At 39.1% G+C, this 22,299-nt stretch overlaps 1 protein-coding gene across 5 annotated transcripts in view; it reads left to right on the top strand.

Moving 5' to 3' along the window:
* Nucleotides 1–22,299, top strand: part of LOC124151227 (pro-neuregulin-1, membrane-bound isoform-like) — a 155,531-nt gene that overhangs the window by 94,691 nt on the left and 38,541 nt on the right. For all 5 annotated transcript variants that reach the window (XM_046523592.2, XM_046523590.2, XM_046523589.2 and 2 more), the window contains exons 2-3: nt 4,779–4,944; nt 8,913–9,022. In XM_046523592.2, the coding sequence (XP_046379548.1) occupies nt 4,779–4,944; nt 8,913–9,022 (276 nt within the window). The remainder of the gene's footprint in view (nt 1–4,778; nt 4,945–8,912; nt 9,023–22,299) is intronic.

Raw genomic sequence — 22,299 nt, 5'->3', positions numbered from 1 at the left:
TCAGCCCCAACTCCTAAAAAAAATGGAAGCCTACAAGATAAAGGTTAACTTTGACATTGACCAAGTTCATGTAACTAATGTCAGCCATTTGGGAGATACATGTCTTCCAATACGAGATGCCACTGATTAACTTCGACCCCAAGGGATAAAAGGCTAATTCGTCCTTAAAAGATCATATTGAGTAATGTATTTTAGTCATGTTTGTGATGACTGATGTTACCACATTTCAATAGCCAGAGGTGACCCCATGGGAACAACGAGCCAATTTTACCATATTGGATCTCACTAAGTCTATGTACGCTTGTCGACTGGGAAGAAATGATAAGAAGTCGATCCCGCTTATCAAACTTGACCGAAGCGACTTAGGGCTAATTTTGTGTATTGAATCATACACACACATATCGGAAATTGGCAATAGGGAATTGACTACAAGGCATGCTGGCCAAGATGTTCTGCAAACTGTACCAACATGGCTGACTGCATCTTCGCGAGATAACAAAAGTATGCTTTGTGGATGAGACTATCCCTTTCTTGGCGATGTCTCCAGTAGATAGGTGTTTTACCCAGTGCCATTGATTCCTAGTGATGGTTAATCATGTAAATAGTCAGATGCGAATGATGTAGATGCCATTTGATGGGCTGTTTCAGAAGAGGGGGTAGATCCATTACGTGTAGGATATTGATTGCCTGGCAATTTACTTGTTGAAGTATCTGAAGATGATGGGGTACGAAGCAGTTAGGTTGCACAGTGGGTGTGGTTTTTTTTGTTTGCTCATCATAATGAAGATGAAGATCTGGTTCAATTTTCGCAAATGGTCCGAGATTTGAAGCCCATTCCTGTGGTCCTTGTATTGATATATCTGGGACTCAGAAGATGCTTACTGACATGGCTAGGCTTTGATCTGGGAATTTTTTTGTTTGGTGGTGCCCTTTACAGGTAAATTGAATGAGTATGTGTTTATACCCTTATAGGATTTTTGAGTATTGGACAGCAGGCTTCAAACAATGTGGAGACTTGAATCAGGACTGTCCATGATGAGCTGGTACATTGTCCTTAGGGCTAACCAACATTTTTACGTTTCGCAAGGAAATTAGGATATTGCTTAAGGCAACATAATGGGTTTTTTTATACACATATTGACAAAGAGACTGTAGGTCAGCATGTGATTTCCACGTGTTTATTGTCATCAGGTGTTGTTGAGTAGGTGATTACTGGGTGTGTGTAGTATAACAGATATATCACCATGGTTAGACGTCTACACCTTGTGTGTATCATGTGCCTGTACACACAGTGTATCATCTGTACACTTGACTTGTTGTCTATGTACTGACAATACAGCCAATAACTTTATTCATCCATTGACCTCATTCATAAACCTTATTCACTTACTTCATCCATCGACCTTAAGCACTAACCCCATCCTTCGACCTTATTCACTGAACTCATCCTTCGAGCTTATTCACTGACCTCACTTCTTCGACCTTATTCACTGACCTCATCCATTGACCTCATTCATTGACCTCATCCTTCGACCTTATTCACTGACCTCATTCACTGACCTCATCCATTGACCTCATTCACCAACCTCATTCACTAACCTCATCCATTGACCTCATTCACTGACCTCATCCTTCGACCTTATTCACTGACCTCATTCACTAACCTCATCCATTGACCTCATTCACTGACCTCATACTTCGACCTTATTCATTGACCTCATTCACTGACCTCATCCTTTGACCTCATCCATTGACCTCATTCACTGACCTCATCCATCAACCTTATTCACTGAACTCATCCTTCATAATCACTGACTCACCTCATCCACCAAACTGTCCCACACTGTCCCCATTCTGGAAACTATCAGAGTACACCTCACCTCCTCAAGGGGAACACACAGGACAAGCCTGCTTCCCTGGTTGTTAGAGACCAGCAGTTTGCATGTTTGTGGCTTCCGTACCTTGTTCCTTTGTGGGTGAACGTCAAAACAGCCTGAAAACACAGGATCACTTTAGGGAAACGAAAAGAAATGAATCTTTGGAGTTGAGATCAGTATGTGTGAGAAGGGTTGTAGTTTCGAAAGGTTTAGTGTTTTTTAAATTCTGTCTCAAGAAGAAGTATTTCAAAGCAATTGGGATTTTCCTTTCAACTTGATTGATTAATCCTTTTTTCTTGGAATAATCAATGTGGTCATTTGATGCCAATAAACATTAAGGGCAATGAGGTTTTCTTTGTTCACTGACCAATAAGTTATATTACACAGTTGAACAATACTGCTGTGACTCTTTGAAGCGTTAGGAAGGCCTTGTGATAGAATGCTAATATAAAACCAAATGAAGCACTATCAACAGCCCCACTCAGAGAATAGGGTTCTGGTGCATATAATCAAGCACTCACCTAATGTGCCAAGTCACTGACAGCCAATGTCTGCACATGTTATCTATCTGCAAAAGGTTCCAGTAGTGATGAGAATCAGGATACACTCAGGTCTTGATCATGTCAGATTGTACATCGATACTTCTGTAATCGTGTGTGACATGCGGCTCAAGCTTCGGATAAGCCAGGATAACTAAACTGAAAGATTAATGTTTCTTTCAACAAAATGTTTAAAAAAATCATCATATCAGACTATGAAAAACACTTGCTGACCTTGTAAGGATTTATTTCTAAGATGAGGCCGGAAATGATTATATTGATCCAATAACATGGCTGTACATTTCATGTCATTAGGCAGGCTGTTTTTGTAAATTGTATTTGTTCTCGGAGTTTGGCTGAGTCCTATGTCATAAGAAGTCATTAAAGACGTGATTTGGTAATTGGACCATCAACACTTTTTTTATCTCTTCTTCCAAGGATTATGTTCTGCTAGAAGACTGGTGACCGCCTTGGAGAACTCTTGCTCTCTTCTGCAAGAATTGTCCCTGGGATTGAGCTCTATTAGGAGACTGGTGACCTCCTTTAAGAACATATGCCTTTACGAACAGTTGCTCTCTACTTCCCATTTGACTGCCTTGATTTGAGCTCAATTAAGAGACTGGTGACCTCCTTTAAGAACAATTGCCTATAAGAACAGTTGCTCTCTACTTCCATTTGACTGCCTTGGTTTGAGCTCTATTAGGAGACTGGTGACCTCCTTAAAGAACACGTGCCTATAAGAACAGTTGCTCTCTACTTCCATTTGACTGCCTTGGTTTGAGCTCTATTAGGAGACTGGTGACCTCCTTTAAGAACACATGCCTATAAGAACAGTTGCTCTCTACTTCCATTTGACTGCCTTGGTTTGAGCTCTATTAGGAGACTGGTGACCTCCTTTAAGAACACATGCCTATAAGAACAGTTGCTCTCTACTTCCATTTGACTGCCTTGATTGAGCTCTATTAGGCGACTGGTGACCTCCTTTGAGAACAATTGCCTATAAGAACAGTTGCTCTCTACTTCCATGAGAGTCCCTGAGATTTGGCTCTGTTAGGATACCAGTGACCTCCTTGAAAAACACATGCTCTCTTCTTTCATACGGCCCTAGGATTGAGCTGTTAGGAGATGGTGACCTCCCAGAACAGTGCAGCAGGGTGAACTGCCAATGCCACCCCCAAGAATGTATTACTACTGATATTGATTTAGCCTGTCACATGATTGTTGGCTTGGCATTTCTTACTGCATGAGTGGCATGGGAAGCCATCAAAAGGTTTTTATTGATTATTTGCAAATGTTTCTCCTTTGATAAAAACGGTGTCAATTTCAGTTGGATGATGAGCCAGAGAAATGTATTATCACTTGCAACAATGGTTGTCAATTTCAATTATAAACCACATGGATCTTGTAGACTCTGTACAGCCGAATTAAATGTTGATACAATCTACATCATTGTACATCATTACGTCTTTAATAACATAAGTGGCCTAGTGGTTAATGTGCTAGTTTGTCAGTGAGAAGATTTGAGTTCTGTTCTACACCTGCTTGGTTTCCCAAGCAATGAATGGCATGTGTTATTGCTAAATGTGTGTGTATAACCCTACTTAATCTGCCACATGTGTCTACTGAGGCCATTTATATAATGTGTGATGCTCTATGCAAAAGTAAAAAGAGTAATTTGAAATATTCTTAAGAAAACATACTTTATGGATAACATCGTCTGGTTTATTGTATTAGCATCGTTTCGTTGTAGATTCTTACACCGTTCTCAAACTGGAATGACCTCCAGCTTCAGAATGGTGTAAGAATCTACATCGAAATGTCGCTAATGCAATAAAGCGAAACTTATTATCCTTAAAGTTAAATACTTTCCTATTTACTCACTAACTTGCAGAATGCCTATGAAACAGCTGAAATATTTGTATTTTAAATTGACTTACATCTTTCATCCTTGACACAGCTTTGGTGTATGCAGCAATATCACTCTCTGTCACTACAACGTGTAGGTTATCAACTGAGGCCCTAACCTTAAACCATGGTTGATAACATATGCAATTATCTCCGCCACTGGGATGCAGTGACACATAGCCAGGTCACACACTGCAATCCCACCCATTCACCTCTTAGTTGTCTCTTCCAACAAACACAGATTGCAGGGAAACCCAGAAACACCAGGCATTGGTTACTGGTGGACAACTTTGTTCAGCCTAGCTTACCCCTTTTAGAGTTATTTCCCTTTAAAGATCTTCTGACTCTTTAGGCAGAAAATGATGCCCTTGTATTTGTGACAGTGACCCTCACTATTTGGTATTAGATATGAATATCATTCACCATTTATGTTAATTATGGTTTTCTTTATTTGCAGCAAAAGCACCAGCAATAAGAAAAATAAGAAATCGGCGGATTGAAGAAGGAGAAACACTAAGGTTAAAATGTTCGGCAAAAGCAAAGCCAAACCCAAAATTTCAGTGGTTTAAAGATGGACATCCTTTAAAAGAAAAATCAGGAACATTACGAATACAGGATAAAAGGTAAGTGCTTTGTGTTCAATACTTTATTTATGTTTCAACATGGACGCTACGTACGACCAATGTTGGGTTATTCAGGGTTGGAGACAAGGGGAGAGTCAGTATTAAATAGAGATTCTCACCCGAGTGTCATTTGATATCAAATATATCAACACGAGTTGATAAAAGTAGAAAAATTCCTAGGCTTGCCGAGGATTTTTGCCACTTTTATCAACGAGTGTTGATATATTTGATATCAGAAGACACGAGGGAGGGATTTTATTTATCATCCAACATCATTCTTCCAACTTTTACAATTTGTAGACAGTAATTAGCAGTGTCTTCAGTGTAAAAAGTACTGCTAACAGCTTCAGTAGCAGAGCCATTAGTGATGTCATTTGATTGTGACGTCATGGTAACCAGTGATGTCACAATGGTCTGCAAAGCATTGTGATGTAATTTCATTGCAGAGATATCTACAGTGTAGATATGGCTTGATCTCATCCAAGCCATATCTCCTGTGGGAGCCAGTTTTGGATGATAAACATAAATATTTGAATGTCATGTTATTTACTCATAACTGGCTATTGGATAACAGACAGACAGCTATTTCAGATGTTATATTATGTCCTCACTTTACAGGTGTATTGTCCTCTTAATACTTAGGAGTTTTCAGAGATAATGAATGTATGAGTGTATGAGAAGTTTTTTGTGCTTTGTATGAAGTCATGTCGGTTGTCAGCACCAGAGTTTAAATTCTTTCTTGGTCATACTCTGTCATCAGGTGGAAAATTTTCTTGTTTATGAGAGCTCCAGAGTTTTTGTCTGAGATTCCAACTCATTTTTTTGGCAAAGGTTTTCAACACAACACAAACATAGCTGATCACAGAAGAGAGTTACCCTTCATTAAACACGAGAATGTCAAAGTCGTTAGTTTTGAATTTGTTCCAGGAAGGCAAATGGACTGTCACTAGCTTGCTTGTTCATGTTACAGAGTGTATCAGACTGTACTGTGTAGAGATGGCAGGGACTAGGATTGTGTTACTGGTAGATATCACCGTGGAACCTTCGGATGCTTTTAAAATTGACATCATAACATATGCTTTGAATTGTTTGATAAAAAATAAAATATGTTTAGGCTTTAAGAAATTGATTATTACAAGCCAGCCTAAATGAAAAACACCAAATTCTTTCCTATGTCTGTAGTTGTGCCATTTTTGTTTGTTTGTTTATTTGTTATCGCCGCACTCAGCAATATTCCTGCTATATGACAGCGGTCTGTAAATAATCGAGTCTAGACCAGACAATCCAGTGGTTGACATCTTGAGCATCGATCGACGCAAATGGGATTTGATGACATGCATCAACCAAGTCAGCGAGCCTGACCACCCGATCCCGTTAGTTACTTCTTTAAACAAGCACAGTACGGCAAGCATGGGTTCCTGAAGACCTATTCTTCCCCGGATCTTCACGGGTGCCATGACAGATTAACTATAGTAATATGTAAGAATTTGGTGTCATACCACGACAGATTAACTATAGAAATAATTGGGTGTTCCTTAACTTCTTTTTGGTAGTATATTTTCGCAGTTATTTTTTAACAAGGTACACATTACTTTTTTAAGCTCGTAGTTTACCTATGTGACAAATATAACTTCACACCATGCGTCACAAGAAGACAAAGGCCTTATCTCTCGATCCATTTGTTTACGTGTCATTGTGAAAGTTGATGTCCAATAAGCATGTTCCACATGCAAACTAACATGTTGATAGTCATTAGTTTTTTTACCCTATCGTAATATCTTTTGTACCAACACATAACCCTCCAAACTCTACTCATACTGTATATTTGACATCTGTTTTGATACAACTGTGTAGACAAAGCTCACATTTTGTGTGTATGACCCTAAAATCTCCAATAATTGCTGATAGAATTCAGCTATGAATTTAATGGTTGCAGTGAAAGCATCACTGTGAAATATTTTTACCTTTCGTGATATGATTTGAAATAATTTAGGTTGTTGCTAATACGAAACAGAGAATGAAGGTAAGCTACAGAGCCTTATGTCCCTATATGTTTTTAAGGACGAATTTGTCTACAGACTCCTTACTCTTGAGCAGAATGAAAAAATAATGAATTAGTCTTAAGCATTTCTAAATAAAATACAGTAACCACTTGATAAAAGCTATGTTGTATGAAAATCTAAATTGAAATATGGAAACTAATAAAGAATATTAATTTCCATGGTTTCAAAACAATTGGAATAATAAACTTCTGCGCTAGAATGCATACTGTATGTTTTACATTTTTTTCTTGTGTGTTTGTGTTTATTTTTTCACTGTGTGTGTTGTTGACTTCTTTGCTTCCAAAACACATAATTACGGAATTGTATTTCGACAAGATACGGCCACCATCCATGAATAATATCCCTGTTTTCTTGTCAGATTAATCCATCTGGAAATACTTATGTTTCTGACCTCCTCCGTGGTCTAGTGGTAGAGCGTCCGCCTAGAGAGTGGAAGGTCCGGGGTTCGATCCCCGGCCACGTCATACCAAAAGATGTTAAAAGATGGTACTTGTTGTTAACCTGTCTGGCGCTCGGCATTAAGGGGCTAAAACAAGGACTGGTCGGCTCGGAGTCAGTATACTGTGTCTGAGTGAGGTATTCATGTTAAACTGCGGCATGGTATCTCAGTGAGCTAGCACTATAAATCGGCATCAGTCCGAACTAGTACAAGCAGCCACACAAACACGTACATGCACGTCGCTATATAAGTGCAATAATCTTGGACGCGACATTAAACCCCATTTCACCTCACCTCACTTACGTTTCTTGGGCTGTTGTAAAACAAATCAAATCTGCATACATGATGACTAATTTGTAATAAGAGATTCTTAGATATAAAGTGATATCTTTGAAGATTGTATAGCTATTGTAAGATCATATCAAGAGAATCAGTGTCATTTTTTTAAATGTCAGCCTTAAGCACAAGTAATTATACAGCACAGAAGACAAGCATCTCTTCAGGGATTTTGCCCTCTGGTTCTGGAGTTTGTCCGAGATATGTTAAAACAGCGTTTACTTTCTTGTTCTTTTTTATCCAGCTTGCACTGTGTTGAAATTTTTAGGAGGTAATTTACAAATAACAAATTCCAGTCTGTTGCAAAGATAAAATCAAAGGCAATAAAATGATGTGTTACAACATCAGTGAAAGCCCTGAAGATAAAATCTTATCACAGTGTGTTTTACCTCTTTGGAATTCAGCCAGATCCAAGTCGTGGTGTTTTCGAGGAATCACATAAGGATGAATGGTATGTTTTGCATATGCAATAAAGGGGAAGACACACTGGGAAAGTGCAAGTTCTGTAGTCTAAACACATGTGGTCAATTGACATGATACAATGTTGCTAACACATGGGGAAGGGGAAGGGCATGTTGTTATGTGTTGAATAGTAATATGGCCATTGCAATAAATTGCGTTTCAAGTTCCAAAGTTTATGTCATGGCATTCGCTGGGAGTATATATTTTCTGAAGGTGGAAATGTCTTGGTTGTAGGAAAACTGTAAACTGGCTGAGGTTTTGCAAACAGTATCATAATATATATCTGTTTTCTTTACATTTGCCATTATGGCATAATGATATTTCATATGATGGCTGTATGTACATTTCTTAGGTAAGAGTTAAAGGGAGAAAACTTATTTATCAAAAGAAAATATTTTTTTCAAAATATTGCACATTTTGTTCGCTTAGAATGATGGAATTTATTTTAAATAGATTATTAATTATGATTTGTTTCATGTTTTTAAAATACATAAATCGTGAGGTTGTATACAGAAATTGCTTCTTTTTTGAAAGATGGTAAGAGAGTTTGTATTTTTTATGATAGATTTTATGAGGTTTGAATAAATATGATTTTATTAAATTTATGAAACATCAAAATCTGAAAAATATGTTGTTTGCTATGTCACACCTTCTGAATTTGTTCTCAGGAGATCATCACGCTTACAAATTTTCAAAGCATCAGAGAGAGACGAAGGAAACTATGTCTGCCTGGCGTCCAATGCAAAGGGCTCTGACAATATTACAGTGCGGGTTGAAGGTAAGTTCCTCTTATAATGTTAAACACATACTTGGATGTACAACGTTGTTACAAGAGCTTCACTTATATTACCCCTGATGAGAATAGGTCCTGTTTGTCAGCACCATACCCAGGTTTGTGGGTTCCACACCGATGTTGATGGGCTTGAATCCTGGATTCAACCTGATAATGATTCATGACTGATAATGATTCTTGGTGTCTCAACACCTTCTCATGGATTTCACTGAAGTGGTAAATGTTTAATACCTATATCACTTTGGGCTTTCCTCGAACAAAAGCTGATAGGACTGAAATACCGTATTCGACATAATAAGCACCCAGGGCGCGCTCAAAATTAGAAATAGGGGGCTCTTATCAGAATATTATTTTGGTGAAAAACAACAGATTTGAAAGATCGTAAATTTCGTGGTTTATGCTGACGACCTGAAATGTTTATATACAACAGATATATTTTTCCAGAATTTAATTTCCTATAATTAAGAATGCATATAACACGTATTATACACGAATAAATAAGTCTTGTGCACGTTGATCAATCGGAAGGGGTGCTAATAGCGATTGTTCACTAGCCAATATATTAACAAATATCGCCGTGGGCGCTTATTAGAGCGGTGTGCTTATTACGTCGAATACGGTACCATTAAAAGTGGTGTTAAACCAACCTCAGTAGAATTGGGCCCTGGTACTCTAATGTCACAACTAAACCGGCACTGGTGGTCTGTCTTTGTTCAGTTGGTTGTGTATTGCGATCGTACCCTGGGGTGTGGGATGTTGTTCAAACTATCAATGACCGTCTTTTCAGGCAAAGGATTGATTATTTAGAGGCCAGCTTGATATAGTTGTAATATTGCTGACTGAAGTGTAGAGCAAACAAACAAATACAAGCTTGTTGGGATTCCAGGGAAGAACAGACATCAGATGCCATGCTTGTTGTAAGAGATATGTGATCACCATGCATGGCCTGGCTGAGTGTACACTATTGTCCACAGATAGCATGTATTGTTGATGCAGGTTTACTGATTTTGAAGGAAAAAATTTTGCTTGGTAGGTGGGGACACAAATGCTTTGTGCAGGATTTAATCATCTGAAAGTAGTTTGATTAAGATTGGTAGGTGTTTAAAAACATCTTGGCCTGGTTTGGGTTTTTTATATATATTAAATCTTTAATCTGACTTGTAATGATGATTTATGTTTGGATTTCATTTTTTTTAATCCTAAAAAGTCCCTTAAAATATTTTTATTGTCACAGTGATCTTTACCATTGGCGGTATAAAAAAAACCTCGTCAGTTTGATTTGATTTTTTTCTTCTAAATTTTCAGTTTTTATGGTCAGCAGATCTGTAAATGAAGCCAAAAAATGTAATCCCTAATATGTTGCTGATAAATGAAGACTTCGACTTTAAAACCAGATTTATTTACTGAAAGTACACACAAACAAACTATTGATGTTAGTGATTCACAGAAACACAATTACTAATGATCATGTCATCATTTTAAATATTTCGAGGAATATCTGTCAAAGGCATTCTGTATTTTCCATTAACAAAATTAATTCATTAAATTAGACATGGTTTCTAGAAAACTACATATAACTTAAAAACTGTACATTGATGTTCTTTTCCTTTCTGCAATTGTATAAAAAAAGTTCTTCACTTAACTTAATGTAGGGTATTGTGTGATTTGAATCGTGACTGTGAATAAATGGACCATGTGCATGACACAAGATTCATGTAGATCGGAGGCACTTCATCACCAGAGTGCAAATGGGGGGTCGCTCTGTTAGGGTGAGGAAACAGGTCAGCTCCCTACAGGGTTGCCTGATGCCAGGAGTTGTTTAAAGATAATGACATAAAAGTCGCACCCTCCCAAGAGACACTGCTTAAGCTCTATGTTACATTTTTCTTTTCAGAGTTTTTTCGCCACGTTCGCTTGAGTGATCTTGCATTATTTAGTTTACTGATAAAAATTGGATTGTTGCAATTAAAGGATTATTTTCATTTGCCATTGTTTGACCTTGAGTGTAATTATAACATTATTCATTGATTGCACGCTAAGCAGCTTTCAGTCAAGACCGAACACATTCTTGTTCCTGAAATACCATGTCTAGTTTTATATATAACATACTCTAGTCTGCTGTCTGATTATAAGTGTGTTTAAGGCGAACTAAATCTCCAGCACTCCACATGAATAAGTGCTTTTATGTATTTTTTTGTTTCTTGTGTGTGTGAACGTAGAGCCGTCAGCAACTATTTGATGATTGGATAGGAGGCGCATTATGAACTGATTTATTATTTTATGATCTGATTAGTGCTTCCTCCTGAACCTATTTTATACTGATGGCATGTTGGAATCTGTTCGTTGAATACACAATGTAATTAGGTAATAACAGCCATATTACTGGATTTTTTTTATAACAAAAACACTAAAGCTGAATTAAAAAGACTTTTTCTACAGTTTCTATACTTTAAGAGAACGAGAAGGATATATCATGACGTGTCTGATCCATGTGCAAGGAAAATCCAAACTGAAACAGGTCGCAATTATGTGCAGACAAACCAAGAACAATCAGGACAAATCTTGGGGCACAAATCTTGGGATTCAAATCCACATCAGCTGATCCTGGCACATGTAAGGGATGCAACTCTGTGCATTGAATTTAGGTGCCTTTAGCTTAGTGGATCCATCTTCCTGAGGCAAGGGACTGTATATAAAAGTCCACTTTCCACCCTTGCTGAACTAGGCTGGAATTATGGAGTTTATATTTTGGCTAGACTAACAAGTCTATGCATAGTCCAATAAAAATTACGTAATGAAATCGACATCTGGTTCGTAAACTGCCAGGCAGATTTGGGTCTATTGCGGGATTTGAAAAGCATGTGTGCCGCCAACAGACATTTTCTAAATCTTTTTATGTTTATATTAATCAAGGTGCTCACATGATTTGATGCTCTTCGCACAGTTTTATCTCAATATAGATTTTGATTATCGACCAGATCGTGTTTACTGGGCATCGTCATTTTGTTTGAAGCAAATGCAAGTGATATGAGAGGAGGAATCTGATTGGTCAGTAGGAGAGACATAGAAGGGATTTGTAATAGCCACTGGTGGCGCTACGACCCCAGCCCAGAAATTCCAGCCTATTTCAGCAAGGATGGAAACTGGACTATTACAGTCAGTTTACTCCCTTGCCTCGGGATGATGAATGGATCACCCTTACCCCCCTCACTGTCTCTGAACTGGGCTAGGACCGAACTTTCAGAACCTATGCTTGTTGTCCATAATGTCCATTGTACTAAATGGAGCAGGATACCTGACTTGTCTGATTGCATGTCACCATATTCCGTTGGAGTTGGCTAACAATATCAATCACTTGTCTTGTCCAGACTTGACTATTTAAAGACTACAGTGATTTGGATGGAATATTGCTGAGTGCAGTATAGCCTTGCTCCAAAGCTGTACTGAAAGATTAGTCTATGGATGTGTTGTAATTCTATCCTCCTAATAGGCAAGTCTAGATATGTGGACATCTAAGGACTCTAGGGACAACTTGTTCTTATTATTTACATAATCTAGAAATTATGATTTAAACAAAGAGCAGTGCAGTGGTAAGCAACAAAAACACGGACATCTGTGATCAAAGCCTGTCAGTCACCAGCAAAAGTCTTGATAAGCTTCACAACTTCAAGTGTTGAAGAATGGAGGACAGACAACATGGAGTCGGCACACAATATGGTCACTAAGCTACCCAGGGTGAGGGGGACAAGAAACTGATGGTATCAGTCTTTGGGTCAGGACTGTAAGTTTGTCTTATTGATGTCTAGCCACTCAGCACTAAGTCCTATTTGTCTGAGCTGTTCTACAACATATTAAACCCTCCTGACATCAATGCCCAAACGATGTTGACACACTTCGCATCTCGTCCAATTTGCCACGGCACTCCTGGTGCATGGCGTCACGTCAGACTCATTTCAATCTCAAGGATAAGCAAGCTCTTAGAATAGCCTCTGATACTATCTGTAGTCTATGTATGCATTGTTCGGGAGGCTAATAGTTAGGTAATTGGCAGGTACAACAATTGTAAGTGTCGTCTCCATAGACGTAATCCTTTGACTTCATCTGTATTGGAACTAGAGCAGATCGCTGTTGTTGTTTTGGTAACTACTGCTGTAGTTACACTTTGTGTTGTCATGCTGACGGAGAGCATGTCATTTGCTAGGGGGGTTCTGATGGGGTGTACTATTTAGCATAAAAGAACTTTTAAATACTTGTGTAAACGAAAGATGGGTCAAATATTTTGACGTAAAGATTAGCGTTAAATGTCAATAAAAAAACCTTAGTGTAAATTAAAACTTCACTGTTTATGAAAGTCGTGCTCAATTCTTGTAAAAGTTGCGTTTGCTAGATATGACGCCAGACAGTGTTTAGTATTTTCACAAAGGAACAGCAGTAAAGAACGAAAGCAGAACCAGCTGTCTCCATGTTTTCTTTAGACAGACTGACAATCTGCATTCGCACATGATTTCACATTTTAGATTCAATTTGACATCTTGTCCGCTACTTGCAATTTGTTTTTTACTAAGCTGAAAAAGACTACGGACTGAAGGTCCCAAATGGAAATTACGTGACTTTGAGAGTGGCCCAGTGGTGTCAGGCACCACAATTTACTTTGCAGAGTTGCATCCCTTAACTGTGTCAGGATCCACGGATCATGGATTTTAATCCCAGTTTAGTGCCAACTTGTAGTCTGCTACTCACATTTCTTATTACTAAGCTGAAAAAGACGACTGACTAAAGGTCCCAAATGGAAATTACGTGACTCTGAGAGTGGCATGTGTGGCCCTTTCAAGTGTCAGGTGCCACCATTTACTTTGCAGAGTTGCATCCCTTAGCTGTGTCAGGATCCACTGATAGATTTCACATGTGTACACATGTCTCCCTTTGTACCTCCACATTAAGCTGACATACACTGATATAACAGAAATATTGTTCAAAGTGGCGGTAAACCCAACTCACTCCTAGGTAGTAGCGCAATTGAAGCCTGCATCTTTTACACTAAACAGGATCAGTACCCATGTTCTAATTGGTTCTGACTCCAGCTATCTGCACGTCTGTGACGGTGTAAGACAGCCATCTACACCATGGACCTAATCCAGGAACGGACGAAGGCCTCGGAGTCTGTATCCTGCATGTTGTGATGAGGCTGCTGATTGTGTCATTGTGACAAGATACCATCACAACACCAATGTTATTGTTCCGCATTTGTGTGTTACTGATGGAGAACTTAAATTGGAGAGAAACAAAAATAGATGTATACAAGCTTTTTTCTCTATTTTTAAGTTGGTATGTTTGATGTTTTTGGAAACAGTATGAGAATTACCGGAAATGTCTTTGTAGATAAGAACCAGAATATATTTTGATCATTTGTCATATGTTATAGTGGCCAAAACCTCCTTGGCATTGACTGAGAGCCAAGTATTAGTGGTAAAATGGTATAAGAGATTGTTCAGACTAACCTTAGTCCCAGAATAAAGTTTTTTTTACAAAATGAAAACTAAAATCCAAATGAATCCTAGACCAATGCTTAATTTCTGGGATCTTAGGCAATCTAGCTTGCCAAATCATTCTAGACTTGAACCGGATTCAATTTCAATATATTACCTTGGGCCTGGGAGATAGACTAAGGGTTTATACTGAGCAATAACACATTTGGGATCATGAATATTTTTGGGGATATTTATTTGGAAATTGTGTACTCCGTATTCACTCCAAAAAGGGGGACACGGGTGGCCCAGTCGTCTAAGGCACCACGATTCACTGTGCAGAGTTGCTTCTGTTGGGCATGCCAGAAACCTATGATTGTGAGTTCAAATCCCAGTTAACCCCAATATGTTTCTAGGTTTGTCAGCACCATACCCGTGCTCGTGGGTTTCACCGAAGTGGTAAACGGAGGCCTGCATCACTTCAGGCTTTCCTGAATAATGTTAAAAGCGGCGTTTAACCCAACTCACTCACTCACTACAAAAAAAAATAGCCCCCAAATATTCATATCTGTAATATTTTCTTTCAGTATATTGAAACATTTGGTGTCACTGTGTTCAACATCTCAAACATATAAGTACGTCGGAAGTCACCTCATATGATCAAATAGACAAGTATTGGTGCAGTGCTAAGCTCAAGCTAACAGTAAGCCAGTGCATTCAACATTCAGAAAGCTATACAAGAAAGACAAATGATTCTTCTTTTCAGCATCTTGTCCCCTCAAAGTACAAACCCAATTTGCTAAATGAAGTCTGTGCACATCGCTGTCTTGAGCTTTCAAAAAAGTCACTTTAATTTTCTTCAGTATGTTAGAATTTCTTCAAGAATGTTAATATATCTTTTTTTGCCACAGAGGCTGGGCATTAATATATCTTTATTTGCCGCAGACTGAACATTGATATATTTTTCAGTTAAAGCAGAAAGTCAAATGAGTGAATTCAATTATTGGATTTTACAAGTCCAGTTATACCTCTCAAGGAGAAGCAATTTCTCCCCAGGACATCTGAAGTCGAATGTAGAGACGGTTACCCTGGTGGGCCTCAGAATGGTTACCAAGTATCCCAGTCTTTGATCAGAGTCCAAATGCATGATGGGAGTTTGCAGGACTGGGCAAGGTGAAGGAGACTGTAGACAAAATTGCATTTTCATCTGTTTAGACAACTGGTACATGCATTGCGCTGTGCCGACATCTGGTTGGGTAAGTGTGTCAAGTCAAGGGGCTACTTGATCGTAAAAGTTTCACGCTAACTGAGCCTTTGATCACCACACTGAACATCTCCACAATGTTCGAGAATTGGGGGTCATCTCATAAACTCTACAACCATTTAGAAAATTATGTTTTATACATTTCAACTGTTTTGACGATCAATTAATTGTAAACAAAATAGTTAATATTTAGACATGCATCCTTGGCAGGAACTCCTTCTTGGCATCCAGTTCGGAAAGTGATTCAACACCAGTTGAGTTCAGGTTGCAATATGTTCTTTAGATGGTTTGAGACTTTCCCTAAATACTGATGCTAGACGGCTTGTCTACCAATGGATGATGGAAAACAAATTCGTGATAATTTGGATTTGATAGGCAAGTTGAATTGAGAATAGGATTGTCAAACTGAGACTGTACTCTGTGACCTTAGTTTCAAGTGCACTTGTCTGCAAGATCTATCAAAAGTCGTCATAAATTTTTCTTGAGATGACACTGATTTCATCTATAGCACTACCATGGTCATTGGCTGAAAAACCTGCTTCCATTTCGATGTTTATTCGCAAGATAATCACAGTTAGATTTGCAGTAATTAATATGGCAAGTTTTGTTTAGATTAATGATTAGGGGAACGCGATACAGGTCAATTCAATTATCCACACCAAGTACTCTCAGGGTTTGTTATGTTAACCATGAACAGTTGTTTGAGAAGTAGTATCTGAATACCATGTGGTATTTCCAGGTATTCGGCAAGTAATAAATCTCAGAGAATATGTTTCTTCATGCGCAGTAGAAAATGCATTATTTTGATTCTGTTATTGCTCCATCCGACTTGTAAGTGGATACACTTCTTTTATGACCAAAAGAGGTGATGAAGATATGACACAATTTAATTTTTCTTCTTTTTGGTATTTGTGTAATACAAAGTTTTGTTTGTTTCTTTCTTGTTTAACTCTGAAGCAATATTCCAGCTGTATGGCGGTGGTCTGTAAATAATTGAGTCTGGACAAGACAATCTATCGCAAGTCTATGATAGTGTGGCAAGTCTAGATTCTCCAGGATCAGGTAATGGAGAGTGAGTGAGTTGGGTTTAATGCCACTTTTAACAGTATTCCAGTCATATCACAGCATGTTAGCTTAATGTGGGAGGAAAGCCCGAAGTGATGCAAGCCTTAAATGTTTACCACTTCAGTGAACGGGTATGGTGCTGACAAACCTAGAAACATAATTGGGGCGAACCGGGATTCGTACCCACAATCTATAGACGACTGGGCCACCCGTGCCCCCCTCGCTATCCATTATATCTTTAAGACAATTAAACCCCAAAGTATCTTTTCATAACATTTTTAGTGTGACCATCTTATTCCTACAATAGAACAAAAACCTATTTCTCTCTAGCAAGTTCAGAATTATTTTTATTTTATTTTTATTTTTTTTATTTTATTTTTTTTTGGGGGGGGGAGGAGGGTCCCCAGGATGCTAGTAATCTGGATTTAGTAGTATATTGTGCAGGATCATTAAGAGTGAGGCATTCGTTTTCCCCTGTAGAGGTCAACAGGCTGAAGTGACCCCTGGACAAGATAATCCTAGCATTACTGCTAAATACTTGATCTCAGTGTTCAAGTAATTGAGCATGAAATTCAAGCTTTCTGGAAGAGTGGTCCCCGCTCTTAGAAGCTGGTGGGAGATTTTCAAGGGCTTTGGTGGAGCCTGTGATTTGATTATGGAATCTTGGTAAATCTGGAATGAATTGAGTCTGGTTTGCATGATGGTGAGAAGGTCATCCAGTGCATGGGTCATCCAAATTGAAATAATTTCATGTTCAAGATGGTTGTAAGTTAATTTTTTTACAAATTTTGATTTAAAAATGGATTTTAGGAAATAGAAAATATCTTTCTTTCTTCACCTGAGTTGAAGTCTTTAACACCAGTTGAAACAGATAATATCATATTAATTTAGTGGTATATCTTGTGTTTCAAATACTCATCAAATGTTATTTAAAGAAAAGAAAAATATGCTTGTTCAGCAGTGAAAATATCAAAATCAATTTTGTAAAGCTAAAAAAGGCATGTCCCCTGTGAACAAACCTGTAATGTAAAGAGTATGTGGTCATTTTGTTTATTTTACTCAAACAAGCCAGCCTTTTGGATACTGTTTCAGGGTTATTTTTTCAATATCACCTGCCAGGAATTATTGCAATCTATCACAAAGTTTCCCTGAACTACTATTGACATGAAGATAATGTGTTGGCGCCTTAACGGTCTTCATACCGAAATTGGCATCAATATCTGATTAAGTAAACAATCTGTCAGAAATTAACCGCAGGAGGTATTAAACACGCCTTTCGACTGTTGTTGTAATTGGTTTCAAGACCCAGTGGCACTGAGTGGTCTGTTATAAGTTTGTATCAAAGTACTACAAGACTCATTGCTGTTTGGAAGAGGCCATGATCAATCTGTTTCTCTTGATTTTTCTGGCTGAAAAATATACCTCAGAGAAGCATCCTTTGAAGAGATTCCTCATCAGAAGAGTTACCAGAACCATAACTTGTCATTGCTGACTAAAATGTATATTACCCATGGGGATGCCAGGTAAGAACTGGTCCTCAGCAACCTATGCTGGTCGTAAGAGGTGACCAAATGGACTGGGATGTCAGACTTGGTGACTTGGTTGGTTGCATGTCATCGTATGGATCGTTGCTCATAATATCACATCTGGATTGTCTGGTCCAGACTCCAGCCAAAGTTCAAATGAGTCTCATGGGCAAGCAGGGTTGGAATTGGTCCCCAGCAACCTATGCTGGTCGTAAGAGGTGACCAAATGGACTAGGATGTCAGACTTGGTGACTTGGTTGGTTGCATGTCATCGTATGGATCGTTGCTCACAATATCACATATCTGGATTGTCTGGTCCAGACTCCAGCCAAAGTTCAAATGGTTAGAATTGGTCCCCAGCCAGCGTAAGAAACAAATTAATTTATCAGGGTGCCGTTGTACAAAACAACCTTACAGCTACGACTGTCATAAGTCTATGGTAAGGTATGGGAGTTACGATCACCTTAGCGCTAAGATCGCTCTGAACAACGGCATCCAGGTGGACAGACTTTGTGAGTTGGTTGATTGTGTGTCATTGTACGCCGATGACTTGATTGTATGGTCCCCTTTCATATACCTGGAATATCACAGCATTAAACAACAAACAAGCAAACAAACAAATAAGGTGATATGAACAAACCATAAACGACAAACAAATAAATAAAACTGGGTGGGTGTCCATAATGTTGTTACAGTATGGACTGTCAGCCAGGTATCTCAATAAAAGGTTCTGTTCAAGTTTGCACCTCTTTGTAGTCATCATATCACTTCGATGTAATTTTAATTTTGTTTTACAGTTGATGTCAATGAACTCAGTGCTCATGAAGTTCATCTAAAACTCTTATCAACGAAGGTTATTCACCCTCTTGTTCCTGATCACTCATACACTTATATGTGATTTAACAGTTTCGTAAAATTTCTTCACTAATTCTTTATCATTTTAACGTGGAATTTTTATCAGCTAAAACACCAGTTAACTGCAGGACATGAAATATCAAGCATGTCTTATAAGGCACACATAGTAAAGCAAGAGATTTATGGATGCTAAATGTGTTATTTTGATTAATAGCAGTGTTAGAATTTGTATAACAGCTTTTTAAATGTAGGGTGTGGTTGATAACAATGGGTAATTGAAGGAGGGAGAAGTGATAAACGACCATTTACATTACAGCCAATCACCATTATTGTGTAAGAATTATAAAAATGGGTCCTTTATAAGAAACATCTTCATTAAAACCAAGTTACACAGTGTAGTACAGTCACCAGGTGGATTCCCAAGAACCTCATGCTTGTGTCCCCTTGCTCCCAAGAACCTCATGCTTGTCTCCCCTTGCTCCCAAGAACCTCATGCTTGTCTCCCCTTGCTCCCAAGAACCTCATGCTTGTCTCCCCTTGCTCCCAAGAACCTCATGCTTGTCTCCCCTTGCTCCCAAGAACTTCATGCTTGTCTCCCCTTGCTCCCAAGAACCTCATGCTTGTCTCCCCTTGCTCCCAAGTATGTCATGCTTGTCTCCCCTTGCTCCCAAGAACCTCATGCTTGTCTCCCCTTGCTCCCAAGTACCTCATGCTTGTCTCAACTTGCTCCCAAGAACTTCATGCTTGTCTCCCCTTGCTCCCAAGAACCTCATGCTTGTCTCCCCTTGCTCCCAAGTATGTCATGCTTGTCTCCCCTTGCTCCCAAGAACCTCATGCTTGTCTCCCCTTGCTCCCAAGTACCTCATGCTTGTCTCCCCTTGCTCCCAAGAACCTCATGCTTGTTTCCCCTTGCTCCCAAGAACCCCATGCTTGTCTTCCCTTGCTCCCTAGAACCTCATGCTTGTCTCCCCTTGCTCCCAAGAACTTCATGCTTGTCTCCCCTTGCTCCCAAGAACTTCATGCTTGTCTCCCCTTGCTCCCAAGAACTTCATGCTTGTCTCCCCTTGCTCCCAAGAACTTCATGCTTGTCTCCCCTTGCTCCCAAGAACCTCATGCTTGTCTCCCCTTGCTCCCAAGAACCCCATGCTTGTCTCCCCTTGCTCCCTAGAACCTCATGCTTGTCTCCCCTTGCTCCCAAGTATGTCATGCTTGTCTCCCCTTGCTCCCAAGAACTTCATGCTTGTCTCCCCTTGCTCCCAAGTACCTCATGCTTGTCTCCCCTTGCTCCCAAGTACCTCATGCTTGTATCCCAATGTGGATTCCCAAGAACCCCATGCTTGTCTCCCCATGTGGATTCCCTAGAACCTCATGCTTGTCTCCCATGTGGATTCCCAAGAACTTCATGCTTGTCTTCCATGTGGATTCCCAAGTATCTCATGCTTGTCTCCCAATTGACATTACAAGATGGCACTTGTTGTTACCCTGCCTGGTGCTTGGCATTAAGGGATAAAACAGACATATTTCAGCTCAGATACCATGTGTCTGAGTGTGGTATCTATGTTCCACTGCAACATGGTAGCTCACTGGGATAGCACTATAAAACCAGTATATGCCCGGCCTAATACAAGCCGGCCAAACACATCCATCCATGGCGCTATACAAGGGCAATTATCCTGAACGCGACAAACCCCATTTCACATTTCTGCACAGGACAGACTTGACGCTATTTGGTAGTGTACCAGACTCATTTTTGGGTAGCCGTAGTCTCCTTGAGCTCAGCACCATTAAACATGTTGTTCACACAGGCGAGATGACTGCACAGATGTCCAGGTTCCAGTTCCAGATGGGCACCCACAAATCATGTCCAATACTTGGTGCAGTTGCACAAATTAGCGTTTGGAAGGCTTGAAAATGGATAAAACTGCCACATAAAGTCGCTTAACATGCATTCTAATTTGTGGGGTTTGGTCTGATTGGAAAGTAATCATGGAAATTGGGACTGATTGTGAAAGGGTGTTATTCAGTGGCACCTGCCTGAGTATGATGGAACCGTTGCCAAAATTCTGGAAGAAACTCTGGAAATTGTGTAAGATTTGTGTTTTTTTATGATTATTGGATGTAGATGCTCGATGTAGGTGTTGCTGAAAATATCATCATCAGAATAGTCTTAAATTCTGTTATGTCTGTTTTGGAATATAACAGTTCAACTGTTTTGTAAATATTTGGTATGTGGAATATGTTTGTCATAATGTCACATTGTTGACAGGTTTATGTGTTGTTTGTTTGTTTGTTTGTTGTTTAACACTGCACTCAGCAATATTCCAGCTATAAGACAGCTGTCTCTAAATAATTGATTCTGGACCAGACAATCCAGTGGTTGACGTCATGAGCATCGAGCCACACAATTGGGATACGATGACATGCATCAACCAAGTCAGCAAGCCTGACCACCCAATCCCGTTAGTCCCCACTTACCACAAGCATAGTCGCCTTTTACGGCAATCATGGGTTGCTGAAAATCTATTCTACCCCAAAGTTTACATGTAATGTCAGGAAATGGAAAATATGCTCAGAACTTTAGTTATCACACAAATTAATATTGTGCAACAATGAAAATCCTAAGCAACTGATTGTCTAAATAGATTCATCTGAATAGATGCCTGTGAAGATGTGGGTTAAAATTGGTCTTCAGCTATAACTCATGCAACCAGATCGGGTGGTCAGACTTACTGACTTGGTTGATGCACGTCATCATATCCCAGTAAAATAGACCCTGCCATAGATAACTGGATCGTCTGGACTAGACTTGATTATTTACCGACTGTCGTCTTGTAGCTGAAATATTGCTGAGTGCAGCGTGAAACAACAAACAAACAAATTTCAGAATAAGACATGAAATGGATCTGCCTCACACAGGTTAAAGGTGCTGCAGTGCAAATACTGCAAGGAACCAGTTTGTTGAAGAATTTAAGTGTTTCAGTTCAGCTTGTGCCAGATTATGACACCAACTATTGGTGGAGCATAGATATGCCTGCATGAAGGTTGGAAAAGATTGTGACACCAACTATTGGTGGAGCATCGATATGC

The sequence above is a fragment of the Haliotis rufescens genome, unplaced genomic scaffold (assembly GCF_023055435.1).
Source record: "Haliotis rufescens isolate VD_foot unplaced genomic scaffold, xgHalRufe1.0.p SCAF_11, whole genome shotgun sequence".
Classification (NCBI taxonomy): Eukaryota; Metazoa; Mollusca; class Gastropoda; order Lepetellida; family Haliotidae; genus Haliotis; species Haliotis rufescens.
The sequence above is the reverse complement of the archived record's forward strand: the minus strand, read 5'-3'. Positions and strand labels throughout refer to the sequence as shown.